We start from the raw sequence: 24,975 nt of genomic DNA, 5'->3' as shown, positions 1-24,975 counted from the left end.
CTTTATGGAATATCAAATATGGGGGCTTGACAGATAGGGCCTGGATTTCTGAGAGTCGTCTAGCTGAGGTGATAGCTATCAAAAAGGCAGACTTCCAAGTAAGAAATTTTAAGTCGCAGGAGGCTGCAGGTTCGAAGGGTGGAAAAGTGAGAGCCTGCAGAACAAAATTGAGGTCCCAGGGCATAACAGGTTGAGATACAGGAGGGCGAAGCAGAAGAGTGCCTTTCAAGAATGCTTTACACAGCCTGTGTGCCATTAAGCTAGGTTCGTAAGATACATGAAATTTGAAATAGCAGCCAACTGAACTTTGATGGTGGCTGAGGCAGACCCTTGATAGAACAAAGCCGATAGAAATTCCAAAAACTGAATTGATGGGGGGCTGTGTAGGGGTCAATACCTTTGGACTGGGCCCAAATCTAGAACCTTTTCCACTTACTAGAGTAGATCTTCCTAGTGGACGGTTTATGGAAGGACGAAAGAATATGGACCACGTCTGGAGAAAAATCATGACATCTGACTACGGATGGAAGTGGAGTAGCCAGGCAGTCAGCCGAAGGGTCCCCAGTGAGGGGTGGAACTGTCCCGACATATGTGTCAGCAAGTCCGGACGAGGGTCCAGAGTCCAAGGAGTATCCACAATGTAAGGTTGAAGGAAGGGGAACCATACTTGACGAGGCCAGTGTGGCGCGATCAGAATCAACCTGCTTCCCAAGGATGGCACTGAATTACCCTTGAGGTAAGGGAAACTGAGGGAAAGCATAAAGTAGACCGGAGGGCCAGTTGTGCGCAAGAGCGTCCCTTGGAGACTCCCCCGGTGGGGGGGGGTCAGCGAGAAGTAGCTGCTGCATTTCGCATTGAGGGGACTGGCAAACAGATCGCAGCAAGGCTGACCCCATCTGCTGAATATGCTTTCCGTCACCCGGTGGTTCAGGGACCACTCGTAGGGCATGAGGATTGCCCTGCTTAGCTTGTCTGCAATCACATTGGTTTTCCCTGGGATGTGCATTGCCACTAAGGACCGTTGGGAAGCTAACGCCCAATTCCACACTCTCATGGCCTCTCCGCACAGAGGGTAAGATTGGGTTCCTCCATGTTTGTTGAGATACCACACTACTGACATGTCTGAGTGTATTGCAATAGACCCTAGAGGGAAGACATCCTGAAGTGCCTGCAACGCAAAAAGCACTGCCCTCATCTCTAGGACATTTATGTGCAAGTCTATCTCGTGCTCCTACCACATGCCTTGGACCATCCTGCCGAGATAATGCCTCCCCACCCTATCTGGGAGGCGTCCGTGGTCACTGTGGCTACCAGGTCGGGTGGCACAAACGGTTTTCCTACATTTAAGTTGTTGGTGCATAGCCACCAACTGAGGTCCTGCTTGCATCTGCCTGTGATTAGGATTGGATGGGATAGTGGTAGTCTTTGAAAGGACCACTGGGCGAATAGGAGCCATTGTAGAATTCTCATATGTAACCTCGCTAACGGGACCATCATGATAGTAGACGCCATTGTCCCCAGTAATTGAAGAACTAGCCTTGCCTTCACGAGTCTCAGAGGCATCATCGTACGAACCTGTTGTTGTAACCCCGTGATCCTCTCCAGTGGTAGGAATGCCCTCAATCGAATAGTGTCCAACTCTGCTCCTATAAATGAGACATGTTGCGAGGGTAGCAAGGCAGATATTTTTCCAGTTTATTGTAATGCCTAACGGGTGACATAGATTGATGGTAGTATCTCTGTTTTGACAAAGTAGATGCTTGGTGGAGGCGGAGAGGAGCCAGTCGTCCAGGTACGGAAACACCTGGAATCCTTAACGTCTCAAGTGAGCAGTCACCACTGCCATGCACTTGGTGAACACCCTGGGGGCTGTGGTGAGAATAAAGGGCAGGGCTCGAAACTGGAAATGCCTGGCTCCCAGCTGGAAGCGTAGGTGACATCTGGATGCTCTGTCCATTTTGATGTGGTAGTAAACATCCTTCAGGTCAATGGAGCACATCCATACTTCTTTTCCCAATAATGGGAGAATCGACTGTAGCGTGACCATCCAGAATTTGGACTTGCGTACGTAATGACGGAGTTGGCGGAGATCCAAAATGGGTCTCAGGTCCCCCGTTCTTTTCGGCACCAAAAAGAATCTTGAGTAAGTCTCCAATCCGGTCTGGTCTGGGGGTACTGGTTGGATGACTCCTTTTTCCAGCAGCTGAGAAACCTCCAATGCTGCTTGATCCCTTTGACTGGGTGGAACGTCTGGGATCCTTTTGACAGGAGGGGGTGCAGAGTAGAATGGGATGGTGTAACCTCCGGCGATTATCCCTAATACCAATCGGTCCTGGGTGACTGGGTGGAACGTCTGGGATCCTTTTGACGGGAGGGGGTGCAGAGTAGAATGGGATGGTGTAACCTCCGGCGATTATCCCTAATACCAATCGGTCCTGGGTGATGTTGACCCAGGCTTCCGGATACCAGGAAATCCGACCCCCGACTGGCTCTGGAGAAGCACAGTCGGGCACACCCTCAGGAATGAGAGTATGGGGAACCACGAAAGGAATCGCGGTCCCCAGAATTGTGGGGGCCCCGTCTGCCTCTGGGGCGACGTCTCCCTGAATATGACCCCCCCCCCTCGGGAGGGGGTTTCACCTTGTGCGGCAGGAAAAGGCCTTTGCGATTTCTTGAACCACATGTTTCCCCCTCGCTGAGCCTTGGGGTAAGGTCTCGACGGGAGGGAAAAACGGACCCCTACGGCAGACAAGGTCTTTCCCTCTTGCTCGCACCTGGTGAGGGTGTCTTTCACTTTGGTCCCGAACAAGGAGGAACCATCAAAGGGGGCATCAGTGAAGGAAGACTTAAAGGCCTCCGCAAAGTGACACGGGCATAGCCAGGCTTGCCTCCTGAGGGCCACCCCAGAGCTAGCCGCCCTACTCGCTCCCTCGGCTGCGTACGAAATAAGTCGCATGGACGAGTTAGCGATGGAGTTGAGGGTAGAGAGCTGAGCATTGACAGTCTGGGCCACCGCCTCAAGTATGTTACCCGCTAGAGTATTTCCTAACTCCTTAAGATGATCTCTCTGGAGCCACGTGAAATGAGACAAATAATTCAGCGACCTCAAGGTAAAAGGTAGCTGAAGACAGGGTATGCTTCCCATACCAGTCCATAGTCCTAGACTCCTTGTTAGGAGGATGGACCGAAGAGGAAGATTCAGCAACTTCCTTCTGGGTGGCTGCCACCACCACCATAGCATCTACCGAGACTCCCTTTGTCAAAAATTCTTTTCCTTGGGGAGCGGACAAAAATTTGTTGGGGCGTCGAGGAACAGGCTCCACAGAGTCAGGACTCTCCCACACCCTTCAACAAAAAAGGTCAAGGAGCTTGTCGAAGGGTGGAGACACCCAGGAGGCGGAGGACTGAGCGCCAAAAGCCTTAAGGAATACTGACTCCTCCTCGGAGGGGGTTTTGGAGGGCCAGTCTCCGCTTTGTTTCAGGATCTCCAGTATATCGGAGAACGAAACATCCTCAGAGGAAGACTTGGGGGACCCCTCCGATTCCTCGAGGTCAGTATCGGAAGTGAGGGACTCGTCCTGGGAGTCTATGTGCTTCCTCTTGCACATTTTCTTTCTGGGGGGTTCCTCAGGCATGGGCTCTGAGGGCCCCTCAGAAAGAAGGGGACCGCTCATGGGGGTATCCTTAGGCCCTGGTGCTCTGCTATCCAAAGATAGGTGGGCATCAGAAGCTCTCGCCAGTGTTGTGGGGGAAGGTAGAACCGACCAGAGAGAAGTAGCTGACCTAGCCAGTGCGCTCTGCATAATCGGAGGACCGGCCTCCCTCCAAGGCCATGACCGGGACTGGTGTCCCCGCAGTCAAGGCACCGAGAGGGAGGCTCGGAACCGAAGGGTGTTCCGAGGCATCCCCCTCGGGCCCGACCGAGGAGACCAGGGTCTCGAACCCTGTGGACGGAGCCGACAAGGTCGGAGCCGACGCGGGCACAGATAAGCCCCGCTGGGGGATCGGAGCCGACACAGGAACGTCTCTCAGAGCAGAGCTTACTGGCTCCGATGACAAGGATGCACTCGGAGGAGAAATAGCAGAAACAACCATAGGTGCCGGCTCTGGAGCAGACTGGGTAGGAGCCAAGAAAAGTTTGGCCAACACCGGTGACTTTAAGAGCCTCTGCACCACCCTATCTACATCTAAATCGGAAAGCCTGGAGGACTTGGAGGAGATAGATGGAGACACTGCCTCAAACTTGGCGACTGGCTGAGAATTGGTTCCAGTACGATCAGAGCGGAAGTCGACTCACTAGACACAGCTACCTCCTGCAGCTCCGATAAAGGTGGAGCCAAGGAAGCAGACTCAATAATCGTGATTTTGGAAGGTGGCTCCGAAGCAACAGATGGAGTTGGAGACCTTTTCTTGGATTTAGACTTCGACTGGGAGCTGGGAGCCAAACCTAAATCCTCCTCAAAAGACGGTTTGAGCAGTTCCTTTAGGATTAATTTGTTTTTCCTCTCTTGGAGCACCCGAGGTCTAAAGGCGTGGCAGAAACTGCACGACTCCTGAAGGTGGATGGCTCCAAGACAGTAAACACAGACCAAGTGCCCATCTGTGATGGACATCTTATAAGAACACTTCGTACACTTTTTAAAGCCCGAGGGCTTATGCTCTTTCTGCTCCTTAGACATTCTAAGGCCACAACCGTAGCAGCCGCTACTGACAAAGGGCGGGAAACCGCTCACACAGAAACTGAAAGTCCACACAAGCACAACAAACAAAGCAGGCAACGAGGAGAACCTCTAACTAAAACGGTTCTCCTCTTAACAAAACGACAACACACCAAATGACAGTCAGACAAACAAAACGGAGGACTATGTCCTCTAACTGAAACGGGCCTAGCCCGAGGGAAGTTAGGGATACCACAACACAGAAAACCACTCACAACTCACCAGACACTAACGCAGCAACAATAGCTAACAAAAGCTTTATTAGGCTAATAACAATCAGCAAAATTTTCACAGGAAAAAAGATTTTATCAATACTTAGCCACAGCCAAGTCGAGACCACGTCAGAGCTCTACAAGCGGCAAACGAGATCTGGGGATGTGGAGCAGTGTATTGTGGGATACAATCTTAGCCCAGCCAATCAAAGACTTTCGAGCTAGTAAATAGGCCGAGTCGGAGCTGATATTCGGCTCCGAACCCACAGGTGAAGAATGTAGGCTTGATAGGAGTACATGACATCCTGCATTTCCTTATTTTCTGCACAATCAGAATTTGACAACATTTTCTGTTTTAGCAGTGACATTAAGTATTGCTGATATTTAAGCATATGAAATTGACAATTTAAAGCCCTCAGAGCCAAAGTAGCAGAAGTGCAAACCTTTTTTCCCCATCTATCTAGTGCCCTGGAATCTCTATCAGAGGGGATAGGGTTTTTTGCAGTAGAAGCCTTGACCCCTTTGGGACCCTGAGAAATAGTTTCTGGGTCAGCAGCAGGGTTTTTATAAAAAAATTTATGTGAATCTGGAACCCTGTAGTATCTGTCTGGTTTAACAGGGGCAGGGGGTAAAGAGTCAGGAGAAAGGCCGGACTCTGAAAATACATCTACAATGTCTAACACAGGAGGAATAGCCAAAGGCCTGTGTTGAGGTAGTAAAAGAAAATCTCTAAGCCTTTTCTTAGATTCTGAGTAGTCTTGGCTCTCCCAGTGGAAGTGCTCCCTCATGGTATACAAGGTTTCCCCAAAAGAATAATCCTCAGGCGGTGAGGCTGAAGGGATAGATTCTTCAGCATCAGGATCCTCGTAAGGAGGAAGAGGGTATTCCTGTTCAGAAGAGGAGTCAGAGGAAATGGAAACCTGATCTGAAGATTCATATTCTGTCTCTTGCCTAGGCCTCTTGTCAGGAGGGGTATAGGAACCCCTGATCAAGGTAATTAGGTCTTCGGCCATTTTGAGCATCTGTTTTTTAGGCATGGTAGTCTGTCCAGGAGAATGCTGTACTTGTTTCTTTGTCTTTAGAACTGCTTTAGTCTTTGCTTTGGAAGCTGAAGTAGGCTTTACATGTGTAGGTCTGAAAACACCCTCAGAAGCCGATGCCTGCTCAGCGGCTCCAGACCCATCTGAGGAATAGTTTCCGAGTGTCCAACACCTTGAGTATCCAGAGGCCTAGCTGGCTCCATGTGGGAGGAGTCAGCGGCCTGTGGCTCTGCGGTAGCGGGCGCCAGGGGTTGCGAAAGCGCCTCAATGAGAACCGGCGACTGGCTCAGTGGAAGCCTTGTCGGTTTTGGACCTCTGATGCCTGTCCTTTTCTTTTTCCTTGCACTTTTTATAAACTCCAGTCATCGGCTGTTCCGACGGCATTATATAATAGAATCTTCGGCCAAAGTAATGAAAGGCAAAATCGTATCGACGCTTAATAGTGCGTTGGTTAAATCTAGCACAAAACCGACAGCAACATTGTGATCAGGGCCTAGGCAAGGAATACAGTAAGAATTAAAATCCATATGCGGTATTTGCTTCCCACAAGAAATACAATTGTTAACTTTTTCTGACATCGGACTGGAGCAAGAAAAAAGTTTCCCCAATGGGGTACTTAGCTTTAATGAAGACTTCGGATCTGAAATTAGTTTTTAAAATCTCAGGAGTCGGCCAACTGGCACTTGTGAACTGCTTTTGCTTCGGGCACCGCACAGCAAGAAAGACTGAAGAAAATGGCGTCGGCTGCATCTTTTATACCCCTGGCGCACTGACGTCAGGGAAGAGGCGACAGCATCAGACACTGGACCTAGACTTTGGAATTCAGGCCAACTGCGGGTAGCCTGCCAGCAGGATAACCCAAGAGTAATGACTGCAACAGTGAAACACGATGATCACACACACACACACACACACACACACACACACACACACACACACACACACACACACACACACACACACACACTGGTACATATTCTGTAAAAGTGATTGTGGGACTGGTTATCAACAACTGTACAAATTTAATAAAAGATGTATTTGTAAGCACAACTGTACAAATTTAATAAAAGATGTATTTGTAAGCCCAAGGTAAACTGTTTTCCCTCTTAGCTACACTGTATGCATGTACATATGCATTTATTGGATTCTGTCAAAACATACACCTCAGTGAGACTGTTTACCTTTACATGTGTGTACTGCACAAGAGTGAACAGCAATTTTCCAACAGGCAGTTTGCAAAGTTTGCAAACGCCGAACGGAAAAAGGTCTGAATGTGCAATGAGCGAATGCACAGTGAGATTCGCTCACTGCACATTCGACATACTGGGGCAGATTGCACTATAGTGGGGATCGGAAAAAGATTCTTTCCCCACTGTAGTGTGATCTCGGAGTTAGAATAATAAAATAGGGGGGTGGGGGGGGTGCAGGGAGGCTTGCCCCCCTGCATTACACTTTATCTAATTTTTTTTTACATTAATGTTCGAAAATCAGCAAATCGGATTTTCGATTTGCTGATTTTCGAACATTTACAACTGTTGCTGTTATAAGTTTTGCGGTTATGATTCGCTCATATGAGCGATCGCACCACTGTGTTTCACTACTATGAAGGCAAACCAGAGAGACAAAACTACAAAAGGGAAAAAGCAGAACTTCAGTATTTGTCAACCATGACTTAGGAAACAGTAGGTGAAGATCAAAACTCAATGAGAAACAAACTTGCACAACTTATAACCATTTTCGAACAAAAGAGCATATACAGTATACAAGTCAAAGCAAATACCTCATGAGTACAGAAGAACATCTAACATTCTACATATTTCTAAGCATAGACGGGTATATTTTTGGTGGCGTTTTTTGCCATACTCAAGTCTTCCTCCACTATAAAAAAGAGAGAGTGGAAATAGCAATACCGGATTACCAAAAGCCAATGAGAACCTCAATCTGTGGGGATGGTCTCATAATGAAATCTGACTCGTACAGAAATCAACCCTACTTAGTACATGGACTGAAATAAACTAAAATGCACCATGTGAAGTGTTTCAACAGTGTACTTACTTTGTTAATGGAGACAAACACATTGACAGAAAAGAAAAAAAAAGGTTGATTACATCAGCTATACGCAAATACTGAAAACAGTTTTACTTAACAGAATGTTTCTTAAACGGCTGACAGTTTTCACTAAAACAAAAAAACTTTACAACTTACCATGAGCACATCACCACCTCCAAGAATTAAAGGGATTGATTCGGCTTGAATATCTGTGGGGAGACTACACGAAAATATTTTTAATGATTACACACATTTATAACGAATGCATATCAATTCGCATTAGAATACCAAGGGATAGAAGTTAAATCAAGGTTGATTGTGCCTCAGCTAGACAACCCAACTCAAACTTCATTTCAGATCTGTAAGGCTACAAAAGCAGGCTTCCAGCTGTGCTTCACAAACATTACTATCCACACCCAAGTACTGCACATGTTTTTCGTCAATGTTTTACTCTGCAGCATTTGATTAAAAATTATCTATAGTCAACTTGACAACAGCAGGGTTTAACAACGGTCAGTGGCGCATTTTATGCAGAGCTAAACTTCCAACAAAAAATCAACATGCCCCAACAGAAAGCCACTGCAACATGCTTGCAAGAGAGGAATGGGCACAACCAAATGACGACTTCCTTCATAGTCAATAATCTGCAATTACCCACTTCACAAACTGTATTTCACCCATACAAAATGCCTCAGTCTATCCCACGCATTTAACAGCTCTCCATAAATGCTTCTGCAATTAAGCCATCTTTTTTTTTTTTCCAATAAATACTCTCACAACTTCCTTTAACTGTCCATCTTCCAAACTCAAAACTAAAAACATGCTTACTTTCACTTCTGCAAAATACTACTTTATCATGGATGTAGATGCGCAGGAACAAGCTTCCATCAAACTTCAATAACCACCCACAATCTTCAAAAACAGCTGCAACAGGCAGCTCGGTAAGGTCAAGTGCACCTTATTAAAGGCACCGGTCACTGCTGTGTGTGGTCCACAGTCATGTCTGCAAGCGATTCACTGAATAACTTCACTTACTAACCCACTGAGACCAGCTAGTGTTCTGCAGGGTTTTGTTTTATGGGTGACATACAAAGGAAGGGAGTAATTTGTTTAGATACTCAGTGAATGGAGTGAAATGCATACACAATAAGCCAAGATCTATTACCCCACTACAGTAATAGCTTGCCTACCCTTTTACAACAACCTTTGCACCTACAACTACCTCAACAAACTTTGCCCCTCACTTATGCTCTTTCTGCATTCTCTCCCCCCAATTCTGCTTTTATTTATACTTGCATGTTGACTGCACCTCTGTTACCCCTCTCATCTCCCCCTCTCTTCCCACGTTTGCAACTGCAGTCGCACACACAGATTCCCTTCTTCACCCTCTCGTCTGCTCCTGTGCTCCCCCTTGCGCTGTCTGTCCTCCCTTTTTCCTACGCAGGTAGTCAGGATTGTAGCGGAGTTCCTACTTTTGTTGCCTTTGTGAATGTCTGGCAGGTCTCTTCCAGTGCAGTTTTTTTTTACATGTATACTTTATTTGTATAAGAAGTCTACTGTAAAAATTTACTACTTACTATGTACCTTGAAGCTCTTCTCCATGGGCCTCTGCTGAAAATGGGATCCTAGGACACCAGTCAGACTTTCCCGGTAAACAAATGTCAAATAGTTTGGCATTCCAAAGCATTTTGCAATTCATAATAAATTTATGGTACACAAAGGCTCCTTCACAGTGCACAAAATTCATGAATAGCATTCTTCTAACCATATTCAGAGAAAACTTTTACCGCAACACAGGCCAAAGAAATCAACAGTTGAAACATTATACCCCTCCCCTCACTTACATACATAAAAACAATGCAGTCAAGTTGCACCCATGTTAAAATGCGCCAGGTTTTTGTGATATAAAAAAAAAAAAAAAAGAAGACTACCACAATAAATCATTTCAAAACTTTTCCCACCTTTAATATGACCTATAACATGTACAATTCAATTGCAAAACAAATCTGTTGCAGGAAAAAATATAAAAACTAACAAACATACAATAAGCTGGTTGCCTAAGTGTGCACACCCTTAAATTAATACTTTGTTGAAAGCGCATTTTGCTTTAATTACAGCAGTCAATCTTCTTGGGTAGGAGTCTTATCAGCATGGCACATCTCGGACTTGACAATATCTGTCCACTCTTCCATGTAAAAGTGCTCCAAATCTGCTAGATTGTGAGGTTATCTCTTGTGCACAGCCCTCTTCAGGTCACCCCACAGATTTTCTATTGGATTTAGGTCTGGGCCATTCCAAAACCTTAATTTTCTTCTGGTGAAGCCATTCTTCTGTTGATCTGGATGTATGCTTGGGGTCGTTGTCAAGCTGAAAGGTGAAATTCCTCATCTTCACCTTTGTAGCAGATGCCTGAAGGTTTTGGGCAAATAGTGACCGGTATTTGGCACTGCTGATAATTCCCTCCAGCTTGACTAAAGCCCCAGTTCCAGCTGAAGTAAAGCAACCCCAAAGCATGACACTGCCACCACCATGCTTCACCGTGGGGATGGTGTTCTTTTGGTGATGCAAGTGTTGTTTTTGCACCAAACGTACCTTATGGAATTGTGGCCAAAAAGTTCAACCTTGGTCTCATCAGACCATAACACATTTTCACACACGTTTTTGGGAGACTGGATGTATTGTTTTGCAAACTTTAGCCGGGCCTGGATGTTTTTCTGTGCAAGAAAAGGCTTCCATCTTGTAACCCTACTCCACAGGCCAGACGTGGAGAATATGAGAGACTGTTGCACATGTAGTAGAGAAATCAGTACTTGCCAGAAATTCCTGCAGCTCCTTCAGTGTTGCTATAGGTTTCTTGTCAGCCTCCCTGACCAGTTTTCCTTTTGTCTTTTCCATCAATTTTGGAGGGATGTCTAGGTGTTTGCAACGTCACTGCTGTCCCACATTTTCTCCACATTTTTATGACTATCTTCACTATGTTCTATGGTATATACAATGCTGTGGAAATTTTTTGTACCCTTCTCCTGATGGATACCGTTCAACAATGAGATCCCTTTGATGTTTTGTAAACTCTCTGTGAACCATGGCTTTTGCTGTAGCAGGCAACTGAGTAAATATCAGGAAAATCCGACTAGGACAGCTGAACTTTATTTGGGGTTAATCAGAGTCTCTTATCGATGGCAGGTATGTACCCAAGAAAACTGAATGCTGTAATTAAAGCAAAAGGTGCTTCAAAGTTCTTCTGGTATTTAAGCCCCAACTTTGAGAGAGTTTCTGTCTATACAGACAGAGCATACACACTGAGCAGAGTGGATGAGAGGTGTTGACTCCAACTCTTAGCTGAGATATACAAGTATCCTGTTTTTTTTTCGATTACTTATTGTTTCTAGCAATTTATATATAGCACTTTTATTGTAATCTGCATGGGTAACTAATTTGTTTGCAGTTAAAAGCATTCTGTATCTTTACAAATCTTTATCGGTTTAAAAACTATGTGGCTTTCTGTAGTGCTTTGTAAGCTAATAGCTTTAGTGCCCCCACCCGCCTTCCCTGTTGGTGTCTTGGTGTTATACTTGGTGGCTTTACAGTTGCCCGCCCCTACTGTAGATCTGATCTGGGACATTCCTCCCAGTCTAGTGTCATTAGCTCTTTCTACCTAATACAGAGAGAACATTTGATAAGGCCTTCTGTTTCTCCTTTTTCCCCTTTCAAAAAAAAAAAAAAAAAAAAAAATTTGCCTCAATTTCCTTATGTTCTGACTGTGCTTCTCAAACATTCTGGAAATATAGAGCATATTTTAGAGCATTTATTTTAACTGTAATTGCCTTAATATTGCTACAACTCTAGTGCTCTAGGTTGCACTGCATCTGAAGTGTTTGTTTTAGCTGCTTTTCTGTATATATAGACTTCTCTGTATATGTAGACTAGCTACTTATTCTGCTGTGTTACTGCCTCTTAAATCGTTTTCCAGTTGTGCACTTGCCTTGCTTCATTTAAAAAGTTTTAAATTGCAAATTTTGTAGAGTTTTAATTGCATTTACTGTTTAGGACTACACACTCAAAGTGTTAGCCTTTTCTGTGTTTATTTACTGTATTATTGCATTGTTTAGCCTGTTTCAACAACAAAAAATAAATACATACTATCTTGTTTGCTCGTTTCCCACCTTTTCTAGCCAGTCCATAACCCAGGCTTTGCTTGTCTCAGGACTTTATTTTCTGTGCTCAGAGCTATCCAGACCTTGCTGTGGTAGAGGGAAGTACTACTGCCTACCAGTGGGACTGGTGAGCATTGTACTGCCTACCTAACGCTAGAGGAGTGGTTTCCAGCTCTGAAATTGTAATTTTATTAGCCTTTTTGGGCTGATTTCTATCCCTTTCAACTTTCTGGCTTAAAAACGCTTGTATTTGCACATTTTTCACATCGTTCAGCACTATGAGGCTACAGTTAAACTATTCCAGGTGCCAGAAAGTGTGCTCTTCAAATTTTCCCTTAAAACTAGCTGGTTTCTCAGTAGTAGCACAAAAATCTGAACCTCTGTGACTAGCACTTGCTCTAGAACCTGCTGGAAAGCACTAGGAAGCCTGAAACTGATACAAGCACTCAGCTCTCCTCGTCAGTAAGGGGAAATTAATCATAGGCACTAAACAGCCTAAAATTGCAAAGTTCCTTGCAAAGGTAAGGGAAAACAGCTCTTAAACTTTACAAAAGAAGCACCTAAACAGGCATGTCCAAGGGTCAGCTTCCGGTGATTTCTCCTATCCACCTGGTGAATCTGGGAATACTGGGGCAATGCGGCAACTGCCTCATGTACACAGACAATCCTCTCCTCCTACCACTCAACACTACAACCTGCGAGAGATGCACTTACATAGCCAAAGTGGAAGCAAAGCTCTTTCAGGTCAAGATTGTGCTAGACAGTCAAGAGGAGAAGGCTAACACCTGCATTATACCTCTAGCAACTCATAGCCCTTCAAAACCCACACCATCAACACCCACACATAGCAACACTAAACCCACATATGCGGAGGCCCTTAACATTAACCTGCCCAAGCAACAAGGACCTCTGAAGCCAAAACGCAAACAAACACCAGTCACAACCAAAGTGACACATAGCTCACAACACCAGTGTGCCACCCATCAACAGCCCCTAAGGCAAGACAATGTACCCAACACTTTAATCATAGGTGATTCTATAGTCGGGCACAATGATGTCCCACTCACCAGGCTGAACAAGGAGAAAATTACAGTCAGCTGCCTGTCGGGTGCCATGATCCACCACATAACGCATGTACTCAACTCACTCTACAACAAGTACAAATACGACTCTGTCATTGTCCATGCTGGAGTGAATGACTTGAGATGTACCTCCCTGGACTACATGAAAAGAGATATGGAAGAGCTCTTGGATCATGTAACCCAGGCAGGTATGACCCTAGCCCTGAGTAGCATCCTGCCTTCGCCCAGAATGATACCACAGTGTAAGGACAAAATGACTGACTTCAACAATTGGCTAAGCTTCTGGTGTCATTCAAAGGGGATCCAGTATTTGTCTGACTGGGAAGACATGATCGACAAACCACGATGCTTTGCCAGAGATGGTCTGCATCTGTCACTCCTGGGATTTAGGTTAATGGCTAAAGCTCTTGCCACCCCTATAGTGCTTTTTTTACGCAAGGTTCAATGGATAAAACCACCGCCGTAACAGATACAAGCATGCAAAATCTGAAGGTAATGCTACTCAATGCTAGAAGTCTAAACCTCAAAATGCACTCTCTCGAGGCACTCCTAAAAATGGAGAACATCGATATCTGTGCAGTAACTGAGACATGGTTCAAGGCTCCAGAGAGCACCCATGCAATACCAGGCTACAATTCTTAACACACTTTTCGGCCACAAAACCAAGACCGAAACACTAAAGCTGGAGGAGTGTCCATATTCACCAAGGATATTCACACCTCCAGGCTAGTTGCCCAACACAATGCACCCGAAATTCTCCAGGTGCAACACTAGGTAAGACTGCAATCCAAATTGTAGCTTGCTACAGATCCCCCACCATACCCCAAGATTCTCACTACACCTTCCTAAACATACTGGAAAATATTAAGATAGAACCAAACACCCTAATACTGGGGGATTTCAACTACCCTGCCATTAACTGGGAAAACTACTCGGGTACCAAATCCTTTTCCCAACGGTTCTTGGAATCCATAAATTCCAACACCCTGAATCAACTAATCCACTGTCCCACCAGGGGCTCCAATATCCTAGACCTGGTCATTACCAACATGGGAGATCGATGCTCCACACCAGTGGTCACCCCCTCATTGGTCAGGTCTGACCATAAGCAAATCACCCTTGACATCTACACATCCCATCCCCACCCCCCCAATAAGGAAACCTCCTTAAAAAAGCTTCTCCAAAGCCAACTTCATGCTAGTGAAGTCAGAAGTGACAAACTTCACGACACCCATGCAGACGGGATCTGGAAGTTCGACTGCAGAATCCTACACTAAGGCACTGTACGAGCACATCCACTCGTGCATGAATCGTGCCATCCCAAATAGAACCAAGATGCTCTTCTCCAAAAAAAGGAAGCCAATCTGGTGGTCCCCTGCTGTAAACAAACTATACAACAGAAGGAAGAAACTGTTGCAAAAGAGAGGAAAATCCCAGGATGCAAAAAACTCCCTCACCAGCCTCAGTAAGAAGCTGAGATCCCTCATAAAAATCCTCAAAAGCTAGTTATGAAAATAAAATTGCCAAAGATTCCAAAGACAACCACAAGGCAATTCTATAGTTATGTCAAGAATCTAAATAGAAATGCTCAGATCGGCTCTGAGCTACAACAGAATGGCATTAAATATACTGATCCCAACGATATTGCCAATATCCTGGCAGATCGATTTAGTGCCAAATTCACCCCCCTCTCACCCCCTAAAGGGCCCATCTCAATATCAAAAGATTGCCAATTTCTGATAATCACAGCCACACAGGTAGAAACAGCACTCTCTAAAGCTAAGAATACAGCATCCATGGGACCAGATGACATCCCAGGCTGTGTACTACATGAACTACAAAATGAACTGGCACCCACCTAAGTGTCGTGTTTAATCATAGCCTCACCTCAGGCTTCGTGCCCTCTGAGTGGCGCACAGCTACAGTTATCCCGCTCCACAAGGGAGGATCCACCTTGGATCCCGGGAACTACCGTCCCATCAGTCTGACAAGCCTGATCTGCAAGGGCATGGAACGCATTACCATGGAACTTATAAACAAAGACATTGGCGACCTTCAAACACTGGACCCCACCCAGTTTTGGTTTGTGAAGGGCCGATCTGGTCTCCTGAATCCGACTGACTTCTTCAAATTGGTCTCCAGAGCTGTGGAAAAGGGTAAGGCGGTCCACACAGCCTATCTGGACCTCGCCAAGGCATTCGACACCACCCCCCACTCTGGAATCATAGATAAATTTACTAAGCTGGGCATAAATCCCTACATCACTTGATGGGTTGCCAACTGGCTTACTGACAGAACCCAGAGTGTAAAAGTAGCAGACTCCAAATTTAGCTCCAGACAAGTCACAAGTGGAGTACCTCAGGGTTCAGTCCTGGGATCACTTTTGTTTGGCATCTACTTCTCTGAAGTACAGGCCGACGGTGTCCCGGGCTGCGTCCTACATGAACTCCAAGAAGAGCTAAACCCAAACATAAAACTACTGTTCAATCTCAGCCTTACTACAGGATATGTGCCCAAAGAGTGGCGTACAGCAACAGTGGTCCCTCTCCATAAAGGTGGTGCCTCAACGGATCCTGGAAACTATCGCCCCATAAGCCTGACCAGCTTGGTCTGCAAAGCTATGGAAATCATCATCATGGACCTCATAAATAAAGATATTGGGGACCTACAGACACTGGATCCTACCCAGTTCGGCTTTGTTAAGGGCAGATCCTGCCTCTTAAACCTGGTTGATTTCTTTGAAACAGTCACCAAGGCCATTGACGAGGGGAAGGTGGTCCACACAGCCTACATGGACCTCGCAAAAGCCTTCGATACAATACCCCACTCGGGCATTATAGATAAGCTCACCAGCTTAAATATAAACCCCTATGTCACTAGATGGATTGCAAACTGGCTCAAGGACAGAACCCACATGGTTAGAATTACTGGAGCCGTGTCAGACTCCAAACCAGTTACAAGTGGTGTCCCACACGGCTCAGTCCTGGGACCTCTCTTGTTCGGTATATATTTCTCGGAGGTACAGGCCAACACGGAAGGACTGTGGCTGACCAAGTTCGCAGATGACTGCAAACTGGGCGCCATAATCGACTCTCCAGCCGACACAAGCATCCTCCAAAAGGGCCTCATAGAAACAGACAACTGGTGCCAGAGCCATGGCCTCAAGCTAAATGCCAAAAAGTGTATAGTCATCCCCTTTGGCAAAAACAAAGTGCCCACAAATTACCACATAGGTGTTAATCCATTAAGTACAAAAGTAGTAATTAGGGACCTGGGGACCCAAGTTGAGAGCAATCTCTCATTTGACAACCACATGGCCAAAGTGGTTAGAAAAACATTTTATATAGCCCACCTAATCATGAAGGGATTCACATCTAGATCAGGGGAGTTCATCGTGCCTCTTTACTCATCCCTCATCAGGCCCATAATTGAGTACAATGCCCCTTTTGGGATGTACCTTACCAGACACCTGCAGCAACTGGAAAGACCCCAAAAGTACCTCACCAAGAGGATCAAAGGGCTCAAACAGATGCCATATGCTGCCCGGTTAAAGAAACTCCAGCTCTACTCAGTGGCATACCACCTGTTCAGAGGCGATCTGTGCCTGACGTATAAAGCCATGTCCAACCCGGAATTAATGGACATGCTGCACCTCAGAAAATCCAAATCCCATCGAGCTACACGCTCGAGAGACTTGAACCTCAGCACTGAAATAAATAGGACATGCTGGAGGGACAGATTCATAACCCAGAAGCTCCCTTCACTCTGGAACAAAATCCCAGTCCAGGTTAGGCAGAGTCCCTCATTGACTCTCTTCAAGAGGAATCTTGACGAGTGGATGGGAGATCGTAGGTTTACCCCGGGTATCACACCTGTGTCACTGTTAGACAGAGGCACAGTATACTAACCTCGAAAAAGGGCATAGCAAAATAAATTTAAAATGGGTGGCGAAAGCCAAACACATTCTGGCTAGGCTTATAAATGCCCTAGGGCAGATAGCCTAGTATGAACCTATGAACACTAAGGGACTCTGGCTAACAAAGTTTGCAGATGACTGCAAACTGGGAGCCATTATTGAATCCCCAAATTATGTGGATATTCTACAAAAGGGCCTTACAGAAACAGATGCCTGGTGCCAGAGCCATGGGCTCAAGCTTAATGCCAAGAAATGTATAGTCATCCCCTTTGGAAAAAAACATGTACCCATGAACTACCACATAGGTGGCAGGACACTAAACATCGAAAGTGTGATGAGAGACTTAGGGACACAAGTGGACAGTGGTCTCACTTTCGATAACCACATCGCCACAACAGTCAGGAAATCCTTCTATTTGGCACAACTCATCACCAAGGGCTTTTCATCCAGAAAAAAGGAGGTCATTGTCCCACTGTACTCATCCCTCATTAGACCCATTATAGAGTGTAATGCCCCATTTGGTATGTACCTCACAAGACGTCTGCAACAGCTGGAAAGGCCACAGAAATACTTCACTAAAAGAATCACAGGCCTAAAGCAGATGCCATATGCTGACAGTCTAAAAAAAAACTCCAGCTGTACTCTGTGGCATATCGTCTACTCAGAGGTGATTTCTGCTTAACGTATAAGGCCATGTCAAACCCTGAGCTGTTGAACATGCTCCACTTGAAGAAATCCCAATCCCTCAGTGCCACACGCTCCAGGGATCTAAACCTTATCACAATGAACAAAACATGCTGGAGGGATAGGTTCCTGACCCAGAGACTCCCCATACTCTGGAATAAACTGCCCATACATGTCAAGCAGAGCGCTTCATTGGCCCTCTTCAAAAGGAACCTTGATGATTGGATGGGAGATAGGAAATTCACCGTTTGGATCATGTCAGTCGCCCTGCTAGACAGGAGCCCAGAGAAGTAAATATTGTGGGAAGAAATTTCCAGGGAATTGTTATGGCTAGGCTTGCATAGGTCTTAGGGCCGATAGCCTAGTACCAACCTATGAAAATATTAGTTTAGTAATGTGTACACTTATGCAACCAGCTTATTGTACATTTATTTTTTAATACGTTTTCCTCCCAACAGATTTTTCAATTGAATTGTATAGGTTATAGGTCACAAAGGTAGGAAAAGTTTTGAAATAATTTATTGTGGTCTCTTTTTATATCACAAAAAACCTGGCATTTTTAACAGGGGTGTGTACACTTTTTATAACTACTGTATGTTTTACTGCATTCACTGGACATCCAGACTTCCCCAATTCTACACTACATAGCATTAACTTATTCCAGTGTGTAATGGACTAAACTAACTCCCTTAGTTATCTGCATAATGTTTTGTTAGTGGAAAGCCTTACAGGTTGTTTTCGTCTCTTAATTATGACTTTTAAGGTAGTCTTGTTGGTAATTTAATTTTTAATAAGTTAACATACAAGTTTAGGGGATATGTAGCAGACATACTATAATCGTACTAAGCAACTAATGACGGAGGACTGCAATACACAACACTACAGTCAACCATGTTATACCGATGTTCAATTAATGAGATGCACAGTAGGAAATCTGAACTACCAAAGAAAGCAAAATAAAAAAAAAAATCTTATTCAAGCACACAACACTGATTTCAAACATTTAAAATTAATACTTACAGCCAGTCCATCTCCTCCACAGCCTGAGCAATCTCAGGCATAACACCCAGCTCTGTTGAAGAAAATGAAGAAAAACAAGAAATTAAAATTGCAAAACCAATAGTCTCCAATTACAACAAACAGTGAGAATGTCCTCTGAGCTTTTTAAAACATCTTCATTACAAGAACCTCACTGAAAACAACAAGCATTTAAAGTAATAAAAACATAAGAGCTGGTTAAAAAAAAAAATAAATAAATAAATGGCTGCACTTCAGCTTGGGTTTACCAAGATGGTCAGTGACACCATATTCTATGGAAGAACAATCCACAGTATTTAAAATGTTAGGATCCTTAAATGGCACACCAGAGTTTCATACACATCTGTCTTGGGTTTAAAATCGGTGCAAGTCACAACTTCAGTATGCCATGGCAGACAGCCACCTTTCAGAAAGCTTCACCAAACAAAGACAATGGCTTTTCATTGCAAATGGTGCCTAGTCTTTTTGGGCCTAATAAACTGGGGTAAGTGGGGATAATGCACAACCCAGCCCATGTCCAATGCCTTCTTACTGGTCACCTACCCAATTTCCTTACCCCCTTGTTAAAACTCATTCACAAACTCAGAACTAACATTCACTAGCATTCTGCTTGCTATTCATCATCCTGTTCCCAAACTTCAGAACTACTACTGACACATTTTCAGTGTCCCTCTCACACCAAGGTCTTCAGTTATCTATAAAAGGTCTTTCAACAAGCCAAGAATCCCCCAACATATTCTTACATGATAAAGAGAAAATCCTATCCTAGACCTCACTGAAAATGCAAATGTACTTGCACTGCAGTGTTTACACCTAGAGAGACAGACATACTGCATCAGTGCCGGTTAAGATTTGACGGAAAGGCAGGACACTTCTTCGAAGCTGCTCCAGAAACTGCCACACAAACCTACAATATACATTTTTAAATCCTTGTTAACCAAGTAAATGAAATAAACTTTTTGCAGAGGGGACATGCGCAAAAGGTAATGCAACAGACCTGCAGTTTCGTTAAGTCAAACAATACCAACTAAAAGATTTTTCTTCAAATGCTGTATTACACAAAACAAAAAAAGCACCTGGACTACATTAAAATCATTTACAAAATGGATGGAATAACCCTACAATCTTATGAAAGCATTTCCTACTACACTATCAGGATACTGTCAAAATAAGTGTCTGCCTAAAAATATTTCATCAGCACTACAGCATCCATCTTTGGACAGTCTTTTGTTTGTGAATCTTTACTACTGGGACCCAAAAGCATAGCACAGTTTTTAGTCCAACATCTTCCTCCTAGACCTCATTTTTTCACTCTCTCTAGTCTTGTTCCATCTTTTTTCATATCATTCTGAGACTAGGAAATCCTAATTTTTACCTTGTAAAGAAAGGCAAATAAACCTGCCCCATGGCCTCCTTAAACATCAGTCTCCCAAAAAAAATGCTTTCTAGCCACTGACTTCCAAGAGCATGGGGGGAGTGTGTAAGACAGAACACACACGAGAGGGAGAGAGCACACACGAGAGAAATACAAGACAGAAAACTAGAGTGAATGACAGTGAACGACAAGAGACAAAATGACAAATAACGAAGACGACAGAACGAGAGACAGAACACGACAGGAGAACGAGAGTGAATGGATTAGCATGACTAATCCTATCCCATCTGCCCCTACAAAAAGCTAAATATGACTGCCCGTTACCCAAAAATGCTAACCTCCTCACAGGATCTACAAAAAAACTGTAAACAGACAAAATTCCCAACTTTCACAGCCATAGCTCCACAGACACTTGAGCCTGAAAATGGTGCCAACTTTTACTGCCTTGTTGAAAGTATTTATAGACGTCATCCAAAGAATATAAATAAAGGCCTCTGATATAGTGAATGCCCTGGCAGAACAAGCCATTGCGACTGTGGGTAGTGTCTTTCCATACTTGGCGAAAGCATATAGTTAGACGTACATCCGGAAATGTCTGGTTTTTTGCCCTTCCCACAAATGTATGCCACAGCAAAGAAACAGCAGTCAGCCTTTCCCGAAATTTCAGGTCTACCCTAGTAGTGTGAGAACTGCATGCAGATATACAGAAATAAGGAGGTACTACTCCTCTTCTCAATTTGTGAAGGCATTTTCAGCGGAGGCCCAGGGAGAAAAATTCCACAATGAAGGAGGAGGAGACACAGACAAAGTATTATGTAGTACACAGACATAACCATAGTCTCTAAGATGTTATTTAAGTAAGTTTTTAAATTGTGTGATATTTTGAGCAGAAGTCACAGATAAGTGGAGGTTATTCCAGTTTTTAGCTATAAAGTATGAAATTAGAGCTTTGCCTGCTGTGTTGATAGAAGTAATTTATTGGTAGATCGAAGGGGACGGTTTGTAGTATAGAGTTTCAGTAATTCAATTGGGGCTGGGATTTTATCAGGATGTTTTAGAATATTTATACCAACACGAAAATGCAAGTCCACTGTTTGGCACAATAAAGGTTGTCCTCCAATACCACAGTACTATAGAAAGGCGAACTCTTACAAAGTAGAACCAAAGCTCTTACGATTTCATCTCAGAGGGGGCACTACGACAGAATCTGAAAGACCCAGCTAAATCTGATTCCTATGCACCTTTCCTCTCCCTAAAAGACCGTACCTCTTTGTTTGATATAACACCAGCTCAGCAAAGATTCTGATGAAGTCTCGCGATACGAGACGAAAGCACGCTCAATCTGTGTGTTTTATTTGGAAATAAAGAGCTTTGGTTCTACTTTGTAAGAGTTCGCCTTTCTATAGTACTGTGGTATTGGAGGACAACCTTTATTGTGCCATTCTATAGTACTGTGGTATTGGAGGACAACCTTTATTGTGCCAAACAGTGGACTTGCATTTTCGTTGGTATAAGTGCTTTGCTGCTACGTGTTCGTGTGGCTTGTGGTTACTAGATGTTTTAGAATATTATATGCAATGACTACTTGGTGGAAAGTTAGCAGTTGTGGGAATTCCAGCCACTGGAGCTCCTTTAGAGGTAGGCAGTGATGGGTTCTAGAAGTGGAATTGATGGTAAATGTGGCCACTTTGTTATAGCAAGACTCAAGTTTGCCCAGGTCAGTTTTTCTGATGTGGGTCAGGATTGGTGCAGCATTCATTAATGTGGACAGTAGATAAGAATGGGCTAGGGTGACCCGTGCTTGATCTGTAAGAAAGTGCCTATTTTTTAGCGAACCTTTAATTGTTTGAGAGATATGGATGTCAAAATGGAGGTTATTGTCTATTTCAATGCCTAGGAATTTGGTATGAGAAGACCGAGAAATAGTAGTACCATTTTTGGAAGTGACAGTGAAGGAGAGAGACGTTTTGCATTTATTGGGGGTAAACAAGAGAGGTTTTGTTAGGATTAAGAATTAGTTGGATATTTGTGATCCAACTTTCCACAGAGGTAAAGGATTCCTGGGTCAGTTGCTGTACAGCGGTAAGTGATGGGGCTGAGCAGATTAGGATAGAATCATCTGCACACTGTATAAGTGAGGCGTATAAGTTTTGGGTGGAGGTATGCAGATTGTTGGTAAAGAAACAGAAAAAAAGAAGTGGACCTAATATAGGTTCTTGGGGTACACCTATGGTGGTAGGTATTAGAGGTGATGGTGTGCCTTGCCACTGGACAGCTTGCAGTCTTGTCAGACGGCTTTTGAACCGGGTAATAGTGTCAGGGCCAAAGTATAAGGAGGTTAAATAATCTATCAGTTCATAGGTTCATACAAGGCTATCTGCCCCAAGGCATTTATAAGCCTAGCCAGAGTGTGTTTGGCTTTCGCCACCCATTTTAAATTAATTTTGCTAAGCCCTTTTCCGAGGTTAGTATACTGTGCCTCTGTCTAACAGTGACACAGAAGTGATACCCGGGGTAAACCTACGATCTCCCATCCACTCATCAAGATTCCTCTTGAAGAGAGTCAGTGAGGGACTCTGCCTAACATGGACTGGGATTTTATTCCAGAGTGAAGGGAGCCTCTGGGTTATGAATCTGTCCCTCCAGCATGTACTATTTATTTCAGTGCCGAGGTTCAAGTCTCTCGAGCGCGTAGCTCGATGGGATTTGGATTTTCTGAGGTGCAGCATGTCCATTAATTCCGGGTTGGACATGGCTTCATACGTCAGGCACAGATCGCCTCTGAGCAGGCGGCATGCCATGGAGTAGAGCTGGAGTTTCTTTAACCAGGCAGCATATGGCATCTGTTTGAGCCCTTTGATCCTCTTGGTGAGGTACTTTTGGGGTCTTTCCAGTTGCTGGAGGTGTCTGGTAAGGTACATCCCAAAAGGGGCATTGTTTGTACTCATTATGGGCCTGATGAGGGATGAGTAAAGAGGCAAGATGACCTCCCCTGATCTAGATGTGAATCCCTTCATGATTAGGTGGGCTATATAAAATGTTTTTCTAACCACTTTGGCCACGTGGTTGTCAAATGAGAGATTGCTATCAACTTAGGTCCCCAATTACTTCTTCTGTACTCAATGGATTACCACCTATGTGGTCATTTGTGGGCACTTTGTTTTTGCCAAAGGGGATGACTATACACTTTTTGGCGTTTAGCTTGAGGCCATGGCTCTGGCACCAGTTGTCTGTTTCTATGAGGTCCTTTTGGAGGATGCTTGTGTCGGCTGGAGAGTCGGTTATGGCGCCCAGTTTGCAGTCATCTGCGAACTTGGTCAGCCACAGTCCTTCCGTGTTGGCCTGTACCTCCGAGAAATATATACCAAACAAGAGAGGTCCCAGGACTGAGCCTTGTGGGACACCACTTGTAACTGGTTTGGAGTCTGACATGGCTCCAGCAATTCTAACCATGTGGGTTCTGTCCTTGAGCCAGTTTGCAACCAATCTAGTGATATAGGGGTTTATATTTAAGCTGGTGAGCTTATCTATAATGCCCGAGTGGGGTATTGTATTGAAGGCTTTTGCGAGGTCCAGGTAGGCTGTGTGGACCACCTTCCCCTCATCAATGGCCTTGGTGACCGTTTCATAGAAATCAACCAGGTTTAAGAGGCGGGGTCTGCCCTTAAAGCCGAACTGGGTAGGATCCAGTGTCTGTAGGTCCCCAATATCTTTATTTATGAGGTCCATGATGATCCTTTCCATAGCTTTGCAGACCAAGCTAGTCAGGCTTATGGGGCGCTAGTTTCCAGGATCCGTTGAGGCACCACCTTTGTGGAGAGGAACCACTGTTGCTGTACGCTACTCTTTGGGTACATATCCTGTAGTAAGGCTGAGATTGAACAGTAGTTTTATGTTTGGGTTTAGCTCTTCTTGGAGTTCATGTAGGACGCAGCCCGGGACACCGTCTGGTCCCATTGGTGTTGTGTTTTTTTGCTTTGGAGAGGGCAGCTCTTACCTGAGCATCTGAGATGTCAGGGGGGCAGCACTCTGCTGGGATAGATATGTGCCCTTTTGGTGGGGGGGGGGGGGGAGTTTGCGCTGAACCTGTCAGCTAGGATGTTGGTAATGTCTGTGGGTTCGGTGTATTTTTTGCCATTTTGGACTAATTCTGAGCATATCTGGGAATTCCCACCCAGGTTCCTAACATAACTAAAGAAAGCCTTGTGATTATCCTTAGTGTCCTGTGCAATTTTCCTCTCGAAGCTGGCCTTCGATTTTGAGTGCCTGTAGTTTTTTGCTAATACTGATCAGAGATGCCTTCCCTTTTTGGGATTTTGCTCTATCATGTAGTAGCTTCCTCCTTCTATTGTATAGTTTGTTTATGGCTGGGGTCCACCAGACAGGACGTCTGCCTTTGGAGGATTGGGTCTTGGTTTTATTTGGGATTGCACGATCCATGCATTCCTGAAGGTGTTCATAGAATGCGTTTATAAAGGATTCTGTGGTCTGGGCCGTATTTTCCACAGTCCCGGGGACTTTGAAGGATTCCACCTCGGTTTTGAGGTGTGTGAAATTTGCTTTAGAGAAGTTTTTCACTGTGGTTTTCAGGGCAGGGGGTGGAGTTGGGATGTGAATATCCAGTGAGATCAGTTTATGGTCTGATCTTAAAAGTGAGGGATACACTTCTGGTCTGGAGCATAGAGTCCCCATGTTGGTGATCAGGTC

At 44.7% G+C, this 24,975-nt stretch overlaps 1 protein-coding gene across 1 annotated transcript in view; it reads right to left on the bottom strand.

Annotated features, from left to right (window-relative positions):
* Positions 1-24,975, bottom strand: part of DDX1 (DEAD-box helicase 1) — a 1,380,291-nt gene that overhangs the window by 1,304,201 nt on the left and 51,115 nt on the right. Inside the window, exons 2-3 of the mRNA XM_044064805.1 lie at positions 18,876-18,927; positions 8,176-8,239 (exon numbers count right to left, since the gene is read on the bottom strand). Of these exons, the coding sequence (XP_043920740.1) occupies positions 8,176-8,239; positions 18,876-18,927 (116 nt within the window). The remainder of the gene's footprint in view (positions 1-8,175; positions 8,240-18,875; positions 18,928-24,975) is intronic.

This window comes from Protopterus annectens, chromosome 1.part0, assembly GCF_019279795.1.
Source record: "Protopterus annectens isolate FY-2018-M chromosome 1.part0, PAN1.0, whole genome shotgun sequence".
Taxonomy (NCBI): domain Eukaryota; kingdom Metazoa; phylum Chordata; order Ceratodontiformes; family Protopteridae; genus Protopterus; species Protopterus annectens.
The sequence above is the reverse complement of the archived record's forward strand: the minus strand, read 5'-3'. Positions and strand labels throughout refer to the sequence as shown.